This window comes from Emydura macquarii, unplaced genomic scaffold (genome assembly GCF_026122565.2).
Source record: "Emydura macquarii macquarii isolate MOO-44397 ecotype Brisbane River unplaced genomic scaffold, CSIRO-AGI_Emac_v2 contig_2207, whole genome shotgun sequence".
Lineage (NCBI taxonomy): Eukaryota > Metazoa > Chordata > Testudines > Chelidae > Emydura > Emydura macquarii.
The window spans coordinates 237,282-250,904 of record NW_027132344.1 but is presented as its reverse complement, the minus strand read 5'-3'; the positions used below and the strand labels follow the sequence as shown (position 1 = coordinate 250,904).

General features: G+C 40.1%; 1 protein-coding gene across 2 annotated transcripts in view; it reads right to left on the bottom strand.

The window, feature by feature from the left end:
* SLC9A7 (solute carrier family 9 member A7) overlaps positions 1-13,623 on the bottom strand; it is a 98,030-nt gene that overhangs the window by 24,531 nt on the left and 59,876 nt on the right. For both annotated transcript variants that reach the window (XM_067559959.1, XM_067559960.1), the window contains exons 6-12: positions 12,945-13,050; positions 12,465-12,620; positions 10,577-10,689; positions 9,499-9,587; positions 9,282-9,395; positions 5,657-5,768; positions 4,158-4,311 (exon numbers count right to left, since the gene is read on the bottom strand). In XM_067559959.1, coding sequence (XP_067416060.1) covers positions 4,158-4,311; positions 5,657-5,768; positions 9,282-9,395; positions 9,499-9,587; positions 10,577-10,689; positions 12,465-12,620; positions 12,945-13,050 — 844 coding nt within the window. The remainder of the gene's footprint in view (positions 1-4,157; positions 4,312-5,656; positions 5,769-9,281; positions 9,396-9,498; positions 9,588-10,576; positions 10,690-12,464; positions 12,621-12,944; positions 13,051-13,623) is intronic.

Here is a 13,623-nt window from a genome sequence, read left to right as displayed (position 1 = left end):
TTCTTGCACTTTCAAAGACATCTATGAGATCCAAGAAACTCAAGCAACTGACATGATGGGAATGAAAAATTATTATTTCTGGTGTTTAAATTTTTAACTTGTTTAGTTTCCAGTGATTGAATCTAAAATGGACATACCTTCCCAAACAATGCAAGCAAGGAAGAATTTTATTCGTTATTGCTAGACTTTTGGGGTTTTTTTTTTCTTTTATAAACTTACTATACTAATGGCTCAAGAATTAAATTATGGTTAAAGCTTAAACATTATGTAGTTTCATCTCGTCAATCTAATATAAGGTTGACAAAATGAAAATACAGATTGTTTAGCTGCACTTTGGCTTCACTCATTGCACATCAGTAGTGCATCTGGTTCTGAAAGTACATCTTCTTTTCTAGCATCCTGGCCATATTCAAGCACAATGCAATGAGTTAGAGATGAAGTAGCAGCTTTAGCCCTCGATACTTCTGCTTTTATTGCTTCCTACTTAAGCATTAACCTTATTTCAGTGTGTAAACTGAAAGTCAAAGGCTTAAACTTCACTCTATAGAGGCAGCATTGTTGGAAGTGGACTTTGGAAGCCAGAAAGTGCTAAATGCCAATCCCAACTGCAATCAATCTATTGTGTAACACTAGGCAAGTAACCCTGCCTCCTCTAGCCCCCTCCATGACTACACTGCAGAGTTAACTTGGTTCTTACTCAGGCATTACTTCTACCCCTCCCCCCTTTCCCATCCACACACAAAACCCTCTCATTTGAGGTTCAGGGGTGCTTTAAACCCAGGCTAGCTAGCCCAGTTGAAGGTATGGGCTAGCCGCTAGCCTCAGATGCTACTTTCACTCAGGTTGCTAACTCACCCACTTCGCTGTGTGGATACAGGCTAAGTCACATGAGTGCTGAGAATCCTTTAGCACCTTCCCACAATTCCCCCCACGTGCCTAGGACAGACACTTTTCCCCACAATTCACTGGGAAAGAATCATAGAGCAGCTCAGCTTACTGCAATGCAAACAACATAGGACGTGCCCCCAGAAGTCCTGGTGACTTACACAAGTGGGTGTAGCACTAATGAGAACACACTAACTTGTAGGGCCCAAGCATAATTTTTTCGGGCCCGGTACAAACTTGTAACACAGGCCCCCTTCCACACACATACCACAATCCCTCATCCCATACATACAATTTCATGAGCCATGTAACATTTTTTCCTCATGGTAATGGGGGTTGCCCATTTTTGCCATTGTACCCTTTTACACCCCCCGTCTCCCCCCGTGGGGGCCCTGCTAACTCAACTGTGGCTTTGCTGTGTAGGCTAGGCCAATCTGGGTGCTCAGACCCTAGTGTCGATCACCAGAGCTAACTCTGCAATGAGGATACACCCTCCCTGTGGTTTCCCCTTTTCTAGCTGGAATACCACCACCTACCTCACAGGTTTTTGTGAGGATTCATTAATCTTTATTAACAAAGGTGTAAAAGTTAATAGTCAAATGCAGTGGGATTAAAGGAAAACCACTCCGAATTTCACAGGATACAAGTGGTGGTCTTTTTTAGTTGTCTGCAACTGCTGAAGTATACGTCCACTTCAAGAACTGCATCATTTCCCCCCTCCCACTTAATCTACCAAAGTGAACAAAAAGCAATGTTAACCTCTAATCTTTTTTCTGTTGAAGTATCCTGTATATCATTAAACACTTCGTAACTCTCAGCATCTTGAGATTTATTTCCTGCAAATTAATTTCAAGGGCATCAGTGCCAGGGACCCGGGCATCATCCATGTCAGAAAACACAGTGAAAGCACCCTGAATTCCGTACTGTATCTGAGCTGAGCCCTATAATCCATGCTGGTGCATCTGTTTGAGATACAGACTTCCTTTAGTTCTATCTTTATGCTGCATCTTCTGATGTCTCACACCATACCCAAAAGGGCATGGAACTAGCATGTTAAACACTTCTGAACTCCACTGGGAAGCTCTAATCTTTATCCATCTGCTACCCTCCTATAATAGAGGGAGCATTTTATTTCTCAGTGGCTGGCACTGTATCATGACAAATGACCATTGACCAGTGTTTGAGTCTTATTCAACTGCCCATGACTGCCACCTCCTGGCTTAAGTAAGTTTAATTTTATGTGCCCTTTGGGAAGACAAACTGCAGCAGTTCCAGGGAACACAGTACAGGGGTTAGTCAAATACTGCATTTCCGAACCAAAATGCTATGAACAGATCTATATTGTATATAGAAATAAAAAGAGAGGTTAACCATTTGTTCTGTTCAACCAATCCAAAAGGTAGTGATTTCTTTTCACTTCTAATCAGCGGGCGCTGTTATCCCTCCAACTAACAACTGAACACCTATAGGTATGTCAATCTGCCCTGCTGTGACATTACAATTGTCTTTTGGCAGCTATTCCAGAAATGGTTTCACAGCACTGTCCAACTAGTGTTTTCACCTGTGCTGCGTCATTGCCTGAATGATTGATTTGGGGGAGTGGTGCTTGCATGAAGAGTGTAAGAAAAGAACATGGTGTCACCTACCAATAGGGCCACTTCAGTAGTTTTGCTCAGTCATCAACAGCGCGCTCTGTCGGAATAGCAATGTTCTCCCTCAATGCTCATGTCACCTCAGGTTCCTAGGCTGGACCACCCAAAAAAGATTCCTCATTGCAAGAGGAAAGGTATACCTCATCCTCAAATTGCAGAAAGTAATGACAGGCCTGTGACATGAGTAATATTTCCAGATGTCCCAACTAAACCCAACCCAAACATTCAATCAAGAGTGTGCCCAGCAGTTTGAGTTTAACCTTCAACCACCTGTAATGACTCTGAGGTCATCATGTTGAGGAGAGAGAATCTAAGGAGTTGGGGGTGGGTGATGTCTGAACGTAGTTACTAAAGCTACTCTGTCTGCTGAGACTTTATCTAGAAAATTCAAGAGGAAAACAAGCCAGTGTGTGGGATTTTCAAAAGCGCTCTGCGCTGGCCTATTTCCACTCCCATTGGTTTCAATGGGTAAACTTCCACTGATTTCAATAGAAGCACTTAGGCCAATTTCCAAGTGCTTTTGGAAATCCACCCACTCTGAATGATCTCTTAACTAAACCTAGGAAATACAGATCGCTATTGGCACCGGTAGTGCCCTATATTTGTCCAACTACAGTGATGGTCCCTAAATTGCTAATTTTACCTAAGATAAATTGAGAATGTTACCTTTTCAGCTGGTTTTCCCTTGTGCATCCCTATACCCTACTACAGGACCTTGGATGTTGCAAATACTGATGAACACACTTAGTATCGAAGGCAATCAGTACATTGTAAAAGCCACCCAGAACGTATGCATCTTTTTAATAGAATACCAAAGTAAATTTGCTAATTTTTCTCTTCAGTTGCCAAAACCCTAATATAGCAGGAGCATACCTGCTAAATAACTGTTATTTATAATTCTCTAGGGCTTTTGCTTCCCATGATAAGTAGCTAAAGAAAAAAAAAAAAATGCACATCACCTCAGAGCGTCTGAATATTGGCAGTTCGGCTAAGTTGTTTTGATTACATACCACAGCTATAATCTTTATGCTTGCTGTGTCCTCAAGCCTTTTCAGTCCCTTGAATGTCCTTAGTTATAATACAGTAACCAGAATATGCACAGTACAGTAAGATCCGGATTGTTCTAACAGCTCAAGAAGCACCAAGTTTGTTCGGATCATGGCCTGTTTAGAAAGGGGCTGATCCAACCCCCACTAAAATCAATGGTAAGACTCCCACCGAATTCAATAGGAGCGGGTTCATGGCCATTGCCAGGGGCCAATAGGTGGGGACTGGTGGTAGTTCACTGGATATGGAAGTCGGGGCTCAGGGGCCTTATTGTCTCCTTGTAGGATACGAGCAATTTCCATTCAAGTCAATGGATGTTACTTGTATCCTGCTAAGGCACTTAGGGCTTCAGGTGTTTTGGCTCATAGGGATCCTACTGTTTTATACACTCATAGTGTCAACAAAAGGAACCTCTTATTTATTGCCCTTACCTATACATTTGTACTCCTTAAAATCTAGAGATGCCTATCAAGCATCACACAGGTGGCTTTAGTGTATCAGTGACTAGCACAGTATTTTTTTTTCTTTTTTAAAAGACTATACGGTTGCCCGGTGTTGGGATGTTGTACTTACCTAATGTTCAGCCACGACAACATGGGGGTTGTGCCTCCGCCAATAATCCAGACAGTGAAAAAGACAATGAGAAGGGTTGTTGAGAACATCATTTGATGGGAGTAAGTAGCAGTGTCTCGTATGGCCAGAGCAAATGCCATGGCTCCCCTAAGACCTGCACAGAAACAAAGGAATGAACCAGGTGAACTTCTTATGTCCCAGTGATAAGTTTTCACAGCACTTCCTTTGGATTTTCATCCAGTCTAAAATCAAAACCCCAAGATATTGCATTGGAGCCAAAAGAAGGGATTGAACATTTCTCCCCACTATCAGCTTTTTAAAATAACCGAACACCATGAAAACACCACCTGATCTGGCCCATTAAGATGTCAGCGCTACAATGCCTTGCACGAACCCCCCCACTCACCTCAGGCATAGGGGATATGTTATGATAGGGCAGGGGCATGGTCAGAATGCGCTGTAGCTCCTCACAAACCAGAGTCAGCAGGCATATGTTACAGCAGCCCCTAGACTGCTCTAACCTATGTCATGACTCAGGGCAGAGCATATCTGTCCTGAAAATGAGGAAGCAACAACAAGCTACCTGACAGCCTCACTCTCTGCCACAACATTTTAATGAATATGGTTAGGAGTCCAAAAATAATTGTATAAAGAATAGGGAGAAATAGTTCCAGAAAAGCTTGTGGAAAGAAGTTGTCTGCTGACGAAACCAAAAAATACATTTTAGAAATTAAGAAGTTTCCTGCCTCTAGAAAGAGCACACCAATCTTTCAATTTGTTTCTGCAGCTCCAGCATTGCCATAAAAGATCTTGGAGAATTCTGGGTAATAACATGCTTCTAAGTACAACACACATCTCACTGGGTTTCAGAATTCCAGCAGCAAGGCTTAAGCCCGTGGCTGCCTGTCTGGGTATTTGTAATAAGAGTAAAATCACTTAGCAGTTTGTTTTTAGTAACAAGGAAACATGAACATTAGCAGTTCACTTGTGTGACAGAGAAAGCAGAAGAAAAAAAAATTCCATTAGTAAAATACCCCCTTCCCCATTTTTTTCTTTAACTCTAGTCCTAGGTAGTTTTTGCACACTTATACTTCTGACAGCATTTGTCCTATCATTCTTAAAGCTAATTTTTTAGGGGGAGAAATATTGCAAAAATTTTCAGCCCCCTCCCCCCCATTTTTATTTGCAAAATTTCAAAACATTAACATTTTGACCAGTCTTAGTCATGACCATGCAGAGGTCATCCAGCTGCCAGAGGCCAAAGACTTTGACTCCTGTCAGAATCATGACAGATTCTGATCTGTTTGTAAAGAACTGAAATTGAAGAATAGGAGACAGACACTGTATAAAGATGCTATGCTAACTCAATTGCTACAGCACTATTTTAATACAAAAAACCCTTTTCCTATTCAGAAATTGCATATCAATCATAAAAAGTAGGATGTTCACATGAGAGAATTATATAAAAACAGAACTATTGCTTCACCAAACACTTTTACCTGAAAACATCATCATATGCTGAAAGTTCCAACCGATCTTGTGCCTTCTGCCCAGATTCAAGAAGAAAGAGAGAGGGTATATGTGTGCAGCTCTGCCCAAAAAAATTGCAATCTGATCATAGCTGAGGGTTAAGGATCCATTGGTCTTAAGCTAAATAGACAAACGCTGACACCAGTTCCATCATGATGCTACTGGAAATTTAAACACAACCTACTTACTTGAGCGAAAGGTAAGTTACTTTACCTTCTATAAGTGGCTTAAAAATGTATGCTGACAGTAAAAAGGTCTTCTTACTCCTTGAGCGGATTACTTTGTACCTTATTGCAGTATAAAAGTTTGATAATAATATATAAATCAAGGCTATTTGACAAAGATTAAAATATAAAAAAAATTAAAGTTATCAAATATACAATAAAAAAGTGTGGTTCAGAGAGAATAAAAAAACCCACCCACATTGGACTTTGTACGTTTACTGACACTGCTGAAAATAAAGCATAGATCTTAGGTACAGAGGAAGAACTGAAATAAGTTTAATTATGGGGACAAATCGAGAGAAAACAGCAAGGAATAATTTCATATGGTGAAATTAGAGCAGCGTTTCCCAACCGCTGTGCCGTGGCACACTGGTGTGCTGTCAGGCCTGAGCAGGTGTGCCAGGGAATTTTTTGAAAAACTACTTTAAGAGTTCTGAATTGGCTCATGAATATTCATGAGTTCATTTGAAGGCTATATGGTGGTGTGCCTCAAAATAATTAAAGGTATCAAGGTGTGTCACAGCAGAGAAAAGTTTGGGAACCGCTGCATTAGAGAGGTCAAAAACCTCCAACGGTGGGGGAATGCTTAAAAAAGTCTATGAGGGAGCTAATTAGCATTCTCCTGATGGTGCAAGGGCCACTGCTAGCTCCCTGCAAGACGCTTACAGAGCTTATTCCTCTTCCTTCTGAACTGCCAGTGTTGGATCTAGCCTACAAAAGAGGGGTGGCTCAATGGAGAAGATGGCCCTGTTCCAGAATATGGGCACACAGGGAATGAAAAATGAGATCCACCCCACTTATCTCTAGTAGCAGCTTCTGCCATACGCAGAGGGGAGGAAGCTGAAGGGGAGAGAGAAGAATTGTAGGGAGAAGATAAGCCAGGAAAGACAATGAGGATGGGAAGGGGGGGAGAGAGAATGAGGACAGAACAGAAAAGGAAGGTAGAGATAGCACAATATGAGAGGGGAGCAAGGTCAGTTATACAGGGTTTAATGCAAGGAATACAAAAGGCTCACACCCACATAAGGACACTTGCATATTCCATTCATGACCATTGTGTCATGCCTGGCACAGGAAAGGTGTGGGGAGATAGAGAGGAGAAAGGAAATGCTGATTTTCAAGTAATGAAACGGAGAGATACAAGGGGGGGGGGAAATGTAAGCAGAAGTGAGAAAAAAAATATTGAAAAGGGTAAAGAGAAGTAGAGAAAAATAAAGGGGATAAAGAAGTAGGAGGGGGTTGGATGCAACCTACAATAGCTGCTAAGTTAGATCATGTTAATGTATCTAAACTGCTTTGCTGAGCTTTATTTTCATAGAAGACATCCCAGCTCTCTCTGTGAGTTCGGGGGAAAGTGGAGTGGGATGCTATTTTGAGCTGTTCTGTTCATGTTAGTCTGGATGTCATAGTTAAGTGGCAGCATAAAATTCACCAGCGTGCAGACAAACCATTCAAATATTAACAACTGTAATATACCTCAGCACAAGAACCTAAACTCTACTTTTTAAAACAGCTGAGAAAACTAGCAGGAACCCAAAGTTGATTCCTAACCACCTTTTATTTGTTTTGAATCAGTTTGTTGAGGGGAAAGGGATGGATGAGAAGAAGGAAAATACAGCCTTTTGCAAAGCACTTTTAAAATACAATATGGCACACAAAACCTCATTGTTACCCATATAATTAGCTCACACAACAGGGAACCACTTTGGTTTGAATACACTATGAAACAATTATCAGAAAATTATCAGAAAAGACAAGGAGAAGCAGAGATCTCCAGAGCCAGAGGGTGACTACTGTAATCTCTGCCTCATTATTTGTCTTCCTGATGACTTCTAAATCCTCTTTCTGCCTCAGAAAATCCACTGAGGCCTTTTTCCTCTTATTTATTTTTAGTTTTCATTATAACTTTACAATCTAGACCATGTCATGTGCCCATTTGTGCCTCTAACCTCTCCAGCACTAAGCATAAAATAAAAGCTAACAGTCAATAGCTTAAGTCAAAGGTTGGTTTTGGGGGACTTTTTTATAAATATACACACATTTAGCATGGAGGCAAATTTATATGCAATACTTTGCAATAATATGTGGAATTTGAAAAGCTGCATAGTAGGCACAGTGATAGAACAGCAGAGGAAGGATAATATGAGACAATAGTGGAAGGCACCTTTTAAAAAAAAAAAAAAAAAAAAAATCACACTTATCCATCCAAAACTCAGAAGGCTAGGCACATTGGGAAGGGGACACATTCCATTAGTCTTGCCAGCAAGTTTAACTATGTAATTCCCTCAGGAAGGTTTCTATTTTATTATCTACGAAGTAGATTATAATTATCTACAGAGTCTACGAAATCCTTGTACATTGTTCAATAGAGGAAGAGTGAGATAAAACTACCTCCTTATAAGCAATATTCTCACCTTATAACTAAAGAGCTCAAAATAGAAATCACCCACCTTTCAACTCAATTCCAGCGGGGACTGAGAGCGTGTGTGTGTAAGTAAATAAGTAATAATGTCAGGCAATACAACATACTTTCTTGTGTTTTTAAATCTGGAGATCAACTTTACTGAGCCATTTTCTATCTTACCAGGGTTAGATTAAGGCTAGATGTGTCGTGGGCTGGCTAAAAACCCAACACCACAAAAACCCAAGTCTGACCTGCTTCTGTTCTTCCAGGTGAGAAAGGTGAAGGAGAATCACAAAATGTTGGAGCCTCTTGGTAAATAGTGTCTCACATTCCAGCAATAAGTGGGTAGAAGAAGGGGGTCAAAAAAAGCTGGTCAATTTCATCCTGTCTTCTTGAGCCATTGCTGTTCACAGAAACTTAAACACTCTTATTTGGGCTTTGGCATGCTAGGGTTTTCCAGTTATTTACCCTCAACTAATTCCTTTCCAGGTTAATGTAAAGGAGTTTTTTAAATGTCTAACTAATGCAAGAGAGTGCCATGATTTGTCTGCTCAAATCTGCACATGCAATATAGGGTATTCTTCCCCCATCTTTTAATTCTGAAACACCTTTTCCACCCTGAATATTTGAAGCAATTTAAATGCTGTTATTATAAATGCAGGGAGTGAAATTTCTCCAGCATATGTGTTGTTGAGCCCAAATACCAATGCTACACATCGCTTTGAAGCTGCTCAGATACAGGAGAGCCCTGGGGCTTGCATGCCATAAGGTCCTTAGCTCTGCAAGAGCAAATTAAGGTTGTTTTCAATAGATTCTTGCATCAGCAGCATATTGCAGGAAAGCACAAGTAAAAAAAAATCCTTCCTGAGATGCAGGAGTGGCTGAGGGAAGGCAAAAAGGCATGGCAAGCTCTCAGGTACCTAAAGTAAATAAATAACTTCTTAGATGAAAATCAAGAAAGGATACAAAAGCTCCAATGATGAAAATTGGGCTGAATATGTGTTTCTGGAAAGTAAAAAGGGCTAAACCCATGTAGGAAAATATAAAGTTTTCAGCCAGGAAGTGCAGTACCTCAAAGAGCTGGGGAGAAAAACACTCGCATTGAAGAATTACATAGTAAAACTGACATTCTTATTTAAAAATCAACACTACACCATGTGGGAGGCAAAGAATAGGGTCTCACCTGCTTAGTTCGGCTCCTTGACTCGACTGACAAATTGTTGTGTGTGTAATGAGCCTGTGTAATTCCACAAAAGAGAACCGCCACCACACCTGCCAATAGAGTCACAGACACACAAAGAGTCGGGTGATGAAGTTCTTTGCTTACCAACTCAAATCAAGTGTAAACATACTTTATTCTCCTTACTGCCTTTATTATTATTATTTGTATTATCATCGCACCCAGGAGCTCTAGTCATGGACCAGGATCCCATTGTGCTAGGTAGTGTACCAACACAGCACAAAAAGACAGTCCTTGTCCTGCCACCTTTGCTTATACTCATAGTCTAACACATTGTTTTCTAATTCTTGAAGATTTATTACTCAGAATAAAGTGAAGTTTATATGAGGTTTTTGTTCACCAACCATTTCTTTTAAGACTACTAAATGCAAATTTTAGAGCTCTCCAAATGTTCTTCAACGAAATAAAATGCGCGGTTGACTAGAAGCAGACAGCAGAAATCACTTTAACACCCAGGTTTAGGTAATTCAATGCAGTAAATTGGATTTCTTCTCAGAGAATATTCATTAGGAGAGTAGAGCTGCCCTTGATGCAAGTCCAAGACAGGAGATACACAGAATACTAGATCAAATGATGTTTAGTTGGAGATTTTGGGAACCATTACTAAGTTGAAGTCAAGGAGTCTCAAAGTTGCATAATACATAGGTGACAAAGGAGGTGCAAGTAGAATTATTTAGCTCCAGACCAGCTAGGGTCTGAAGTAGTAACTGAAAACAAAGCCAACTCCCTTGGTAATCAGTGTGGGTATTGTGGTCAACACAAAATGAACAATAAAGATTAACATTTCTTGCTTTGGAACCAAGTTTTAACACTCACACACCTTGACAAGTAATAAGAAAAGCCCACATTTTCCAGAGGCTGTTTTCCACTGTAATTTTACCAGTATGGAGAGGGAAAACATTTTAGCACCAAAATCATGCATCTTAAATCTGTTTTAACAGCACTTCATGTAATATGATAAGTGAAAAAAGGACATGGATAGAAGTTTGATCTCTCTGTGCTTGATTACAAAACATCTTACCTGTAAACCCACAAGCTTCAGCTAGCAAGAAAGTGCTCCAGGACATCAGGAAGAAGAGAGCTGTCTCCAGCAGGGGGAAGCAGTGCAGTTTGGTAAACTTGGTCACATAAATACTTTGTTAAGGAATCAACAAATACTTGGTTATTTTGGTTGAATGTTAGTACAATTACAGCTAATGTTTATAAAAAGCCTCGTCTGCACTAATGTAAAGTGTCAATCCAAAACTCAGACAGACAATTTCAACATTAAATCCATCAACTCACCTATGTCAAGGCTGAAATATCAGACACCCAAGAATGAGGAAGTTTAAGGTTTCTTCTACAACAATAACCTGGCTACCCTGAACATCTGCTGGTATACATTAGTAAAACAAATACATCCAGGTCTTACATTTAACCAGACAGACATGACTAGAAATGGCTACTACTAATAATGCCTAAGTCTTACATAGTGCTATTCATCAGTAGATCTCAGAATGCTTTATAACAGAGAGGTCAATAATTGTATCCCCATTTTACATATGGGGATGAGTCTTGTGCACTAGCCCGTATTGCCTCCCTATGTGCAACATATTTGTTAAACATTGTGAGAAGCTGTAATCATTTTAAATCTCTTGATTTTGAATACTCCACTTCTCAGCTTCGATACTGCATTAGTGCTTGTTTCTGAATTAAAGATTTTCCTAATGTTATTTTTTTCTTTTAAATACATTTAAAAAAAAATAAGTCCAGAAACTTTTTCATTTATAGTGCACAGCACCAGGCCGCCTGCTGTCTTTTACCAAGGCATCTTTGAAACCTGAATGGAAGAGTTCTGATATATAAAGCTCCAGTATGCCAGCTTCATAACTTGGAAACTACTGAATCATTTTTCTCTCTTTCAATTCTACTACCAGATCCACACAGACTGATCATCATACCTGTGCAGCACTCCACTGCAGATCCACTAATAGAATTGGGGCACAGGCCTGAAAATTATGGAAAAAATTCATGTGAAGCGGGTCATATTAGGTCAATACTGTTAAAGATAGAATTGAGTTTTATTTGAACAACATCCGAGATGAGACTCCTGCAGAAAGATTAAACTTAAGGCCCATAGCAAGAGCCCAATAGTGTCTGAAAGGGCTATTAACGGCTCAACGGTTAAGGCATTGGAATAGTGAATATGAACCACGAGCACCATTTGGTCTCAAAAGTGAGTTTCCTTTCAAGTGTAATAGGTTAAAACTGCTTCTTTTTAAGGGAAAGTCTACATTATAATTATTTTTCCATGGAAAACAAATTATGAAGATGCATGTATGTAGGTAAGGACGCGTCTATACTGAAGTCTCATTAATGTAACTATGTCACTTAGGGGTGTGTGATTTTTACTGATGATGTTATACCAGTAAAAACCCTAATGTGAACAAAGTTATACCAGTATAAAGGTGGGTTATACAGGTATTCCCCTTGCTATATGGATGACAAAGGCCTGATCCACACTTTAAAATTTTGTTATAGCTATATAGCTTATGAAAAAAAAATTAGCCCCCAGACCAACACAAGACCCATGTAGATGCAGTTATATCAGCAATAATGTCCTTTTGTCAATATGGATTATTTTGTCCGGGGAGCTGGTATAAGCTGCACCAGCAAGAGTTCTTTTGACGGTATAAGCTGCCTCTGCACCTGGTTTTGCTGGCACACCTACACCAGCAAACTCCTCTTAGCTGAGACAAGGCCTAAGATGATATAATACTGATCACGATTTTATACTCAATGTAGACTAGGGTAAGTTGTGTTCAGCAGGGAGTTGACTAATAATGACTGAACCTTGCTGGAGCCAGCTTGCAGGATCAGGACTTAATGTTTAATGCTAACACACCTGCACTTTGGAAGAAGCCAAAAACACAAGAAAGGATATCAGAGCTGTCACAACCCCTGTCACTGCTCCCATCATGAAAGAACCACTGAATATGCCAAGGAAAACTCCAACTGATTTGAAAAATGCTGCTGCATCAAAAGCATGGGTGTTTTCACCTGTTGGCTGGTAGGCAACTATCGATCTAGGGAGAAGAGAGTCAGGTGACAATGGAGGAGTTAGTGACGGCAACAAAATCTCTTATACCAGATCATTAAGCAAAGGGACATTCTATTCTGCTAGATTCAGATTCTAAATGCCAATTCTCTTCTGCCTGGTTCATTACACACCTCTGGAGCACAGACAAAAATGCTAGTCATGTTTACTAATTCAGTTCACCAGGCAGAATCCGGTTAGAAAATGAAATGTGGAGATTTTAAGTTTTTATAGAAAAAAATCATGTTTCGTAGCTGCACGTACAAGAAGAAACAGAAGATCTCACATAGCGGAAGGCAGAACAGTTACTTACGAAGACAATACAATGGCAACAGCATCATTCAGGACACTCTCTCCAAACAGAAGGGCATAGAGATCGACATCAGCATGCAGCTCATTAAATATTGCCAGCACGGTAACTATAAAAATAAGAAGAAAAGAAAATTTACTTTAGTTTATTGTGAGTGCTTGTGAGCTGGGAAGAACAGACATTTTCCAGTTTGCCTAAAGAAGCAGAAACCATGGACTGTGGAACAATTTCAAACCAAAATGGGAAATATTTATGTTTAATTTAGGGTCGGATTGTCCAGGTAAATTGACTGTTGGAGGTGGAATCAGACAGTTTTAGGACAGTTTTGTTCCAAAGTGACTCTGACACACATTCACACCCTCAACCACATGGAATTTCTCTAGGAAGTCCCCCAAACCACTGGACACAAATAGACAACTTCCACTTTGCCAGAGCCCTACTATTCTTTAAATAATACATCCAGCTTCCACAATCAAATACTACGATGACTACCTGTTCTGTTCATTCCTCTGAAGCACCTGGCATTGGCCACTGTCAAAAGACAGGGTACTGGGCTAGATGGACCACTGGTCTGACCCAGTATGGCTGTTCTTATGTTCTTACCAGTCCACAACTTTTTTCTGGCTAGCTACAGGTTTTTACAGTCTTTTCACAGAAATCTTTAGTATTTCAGTCCTTTAAA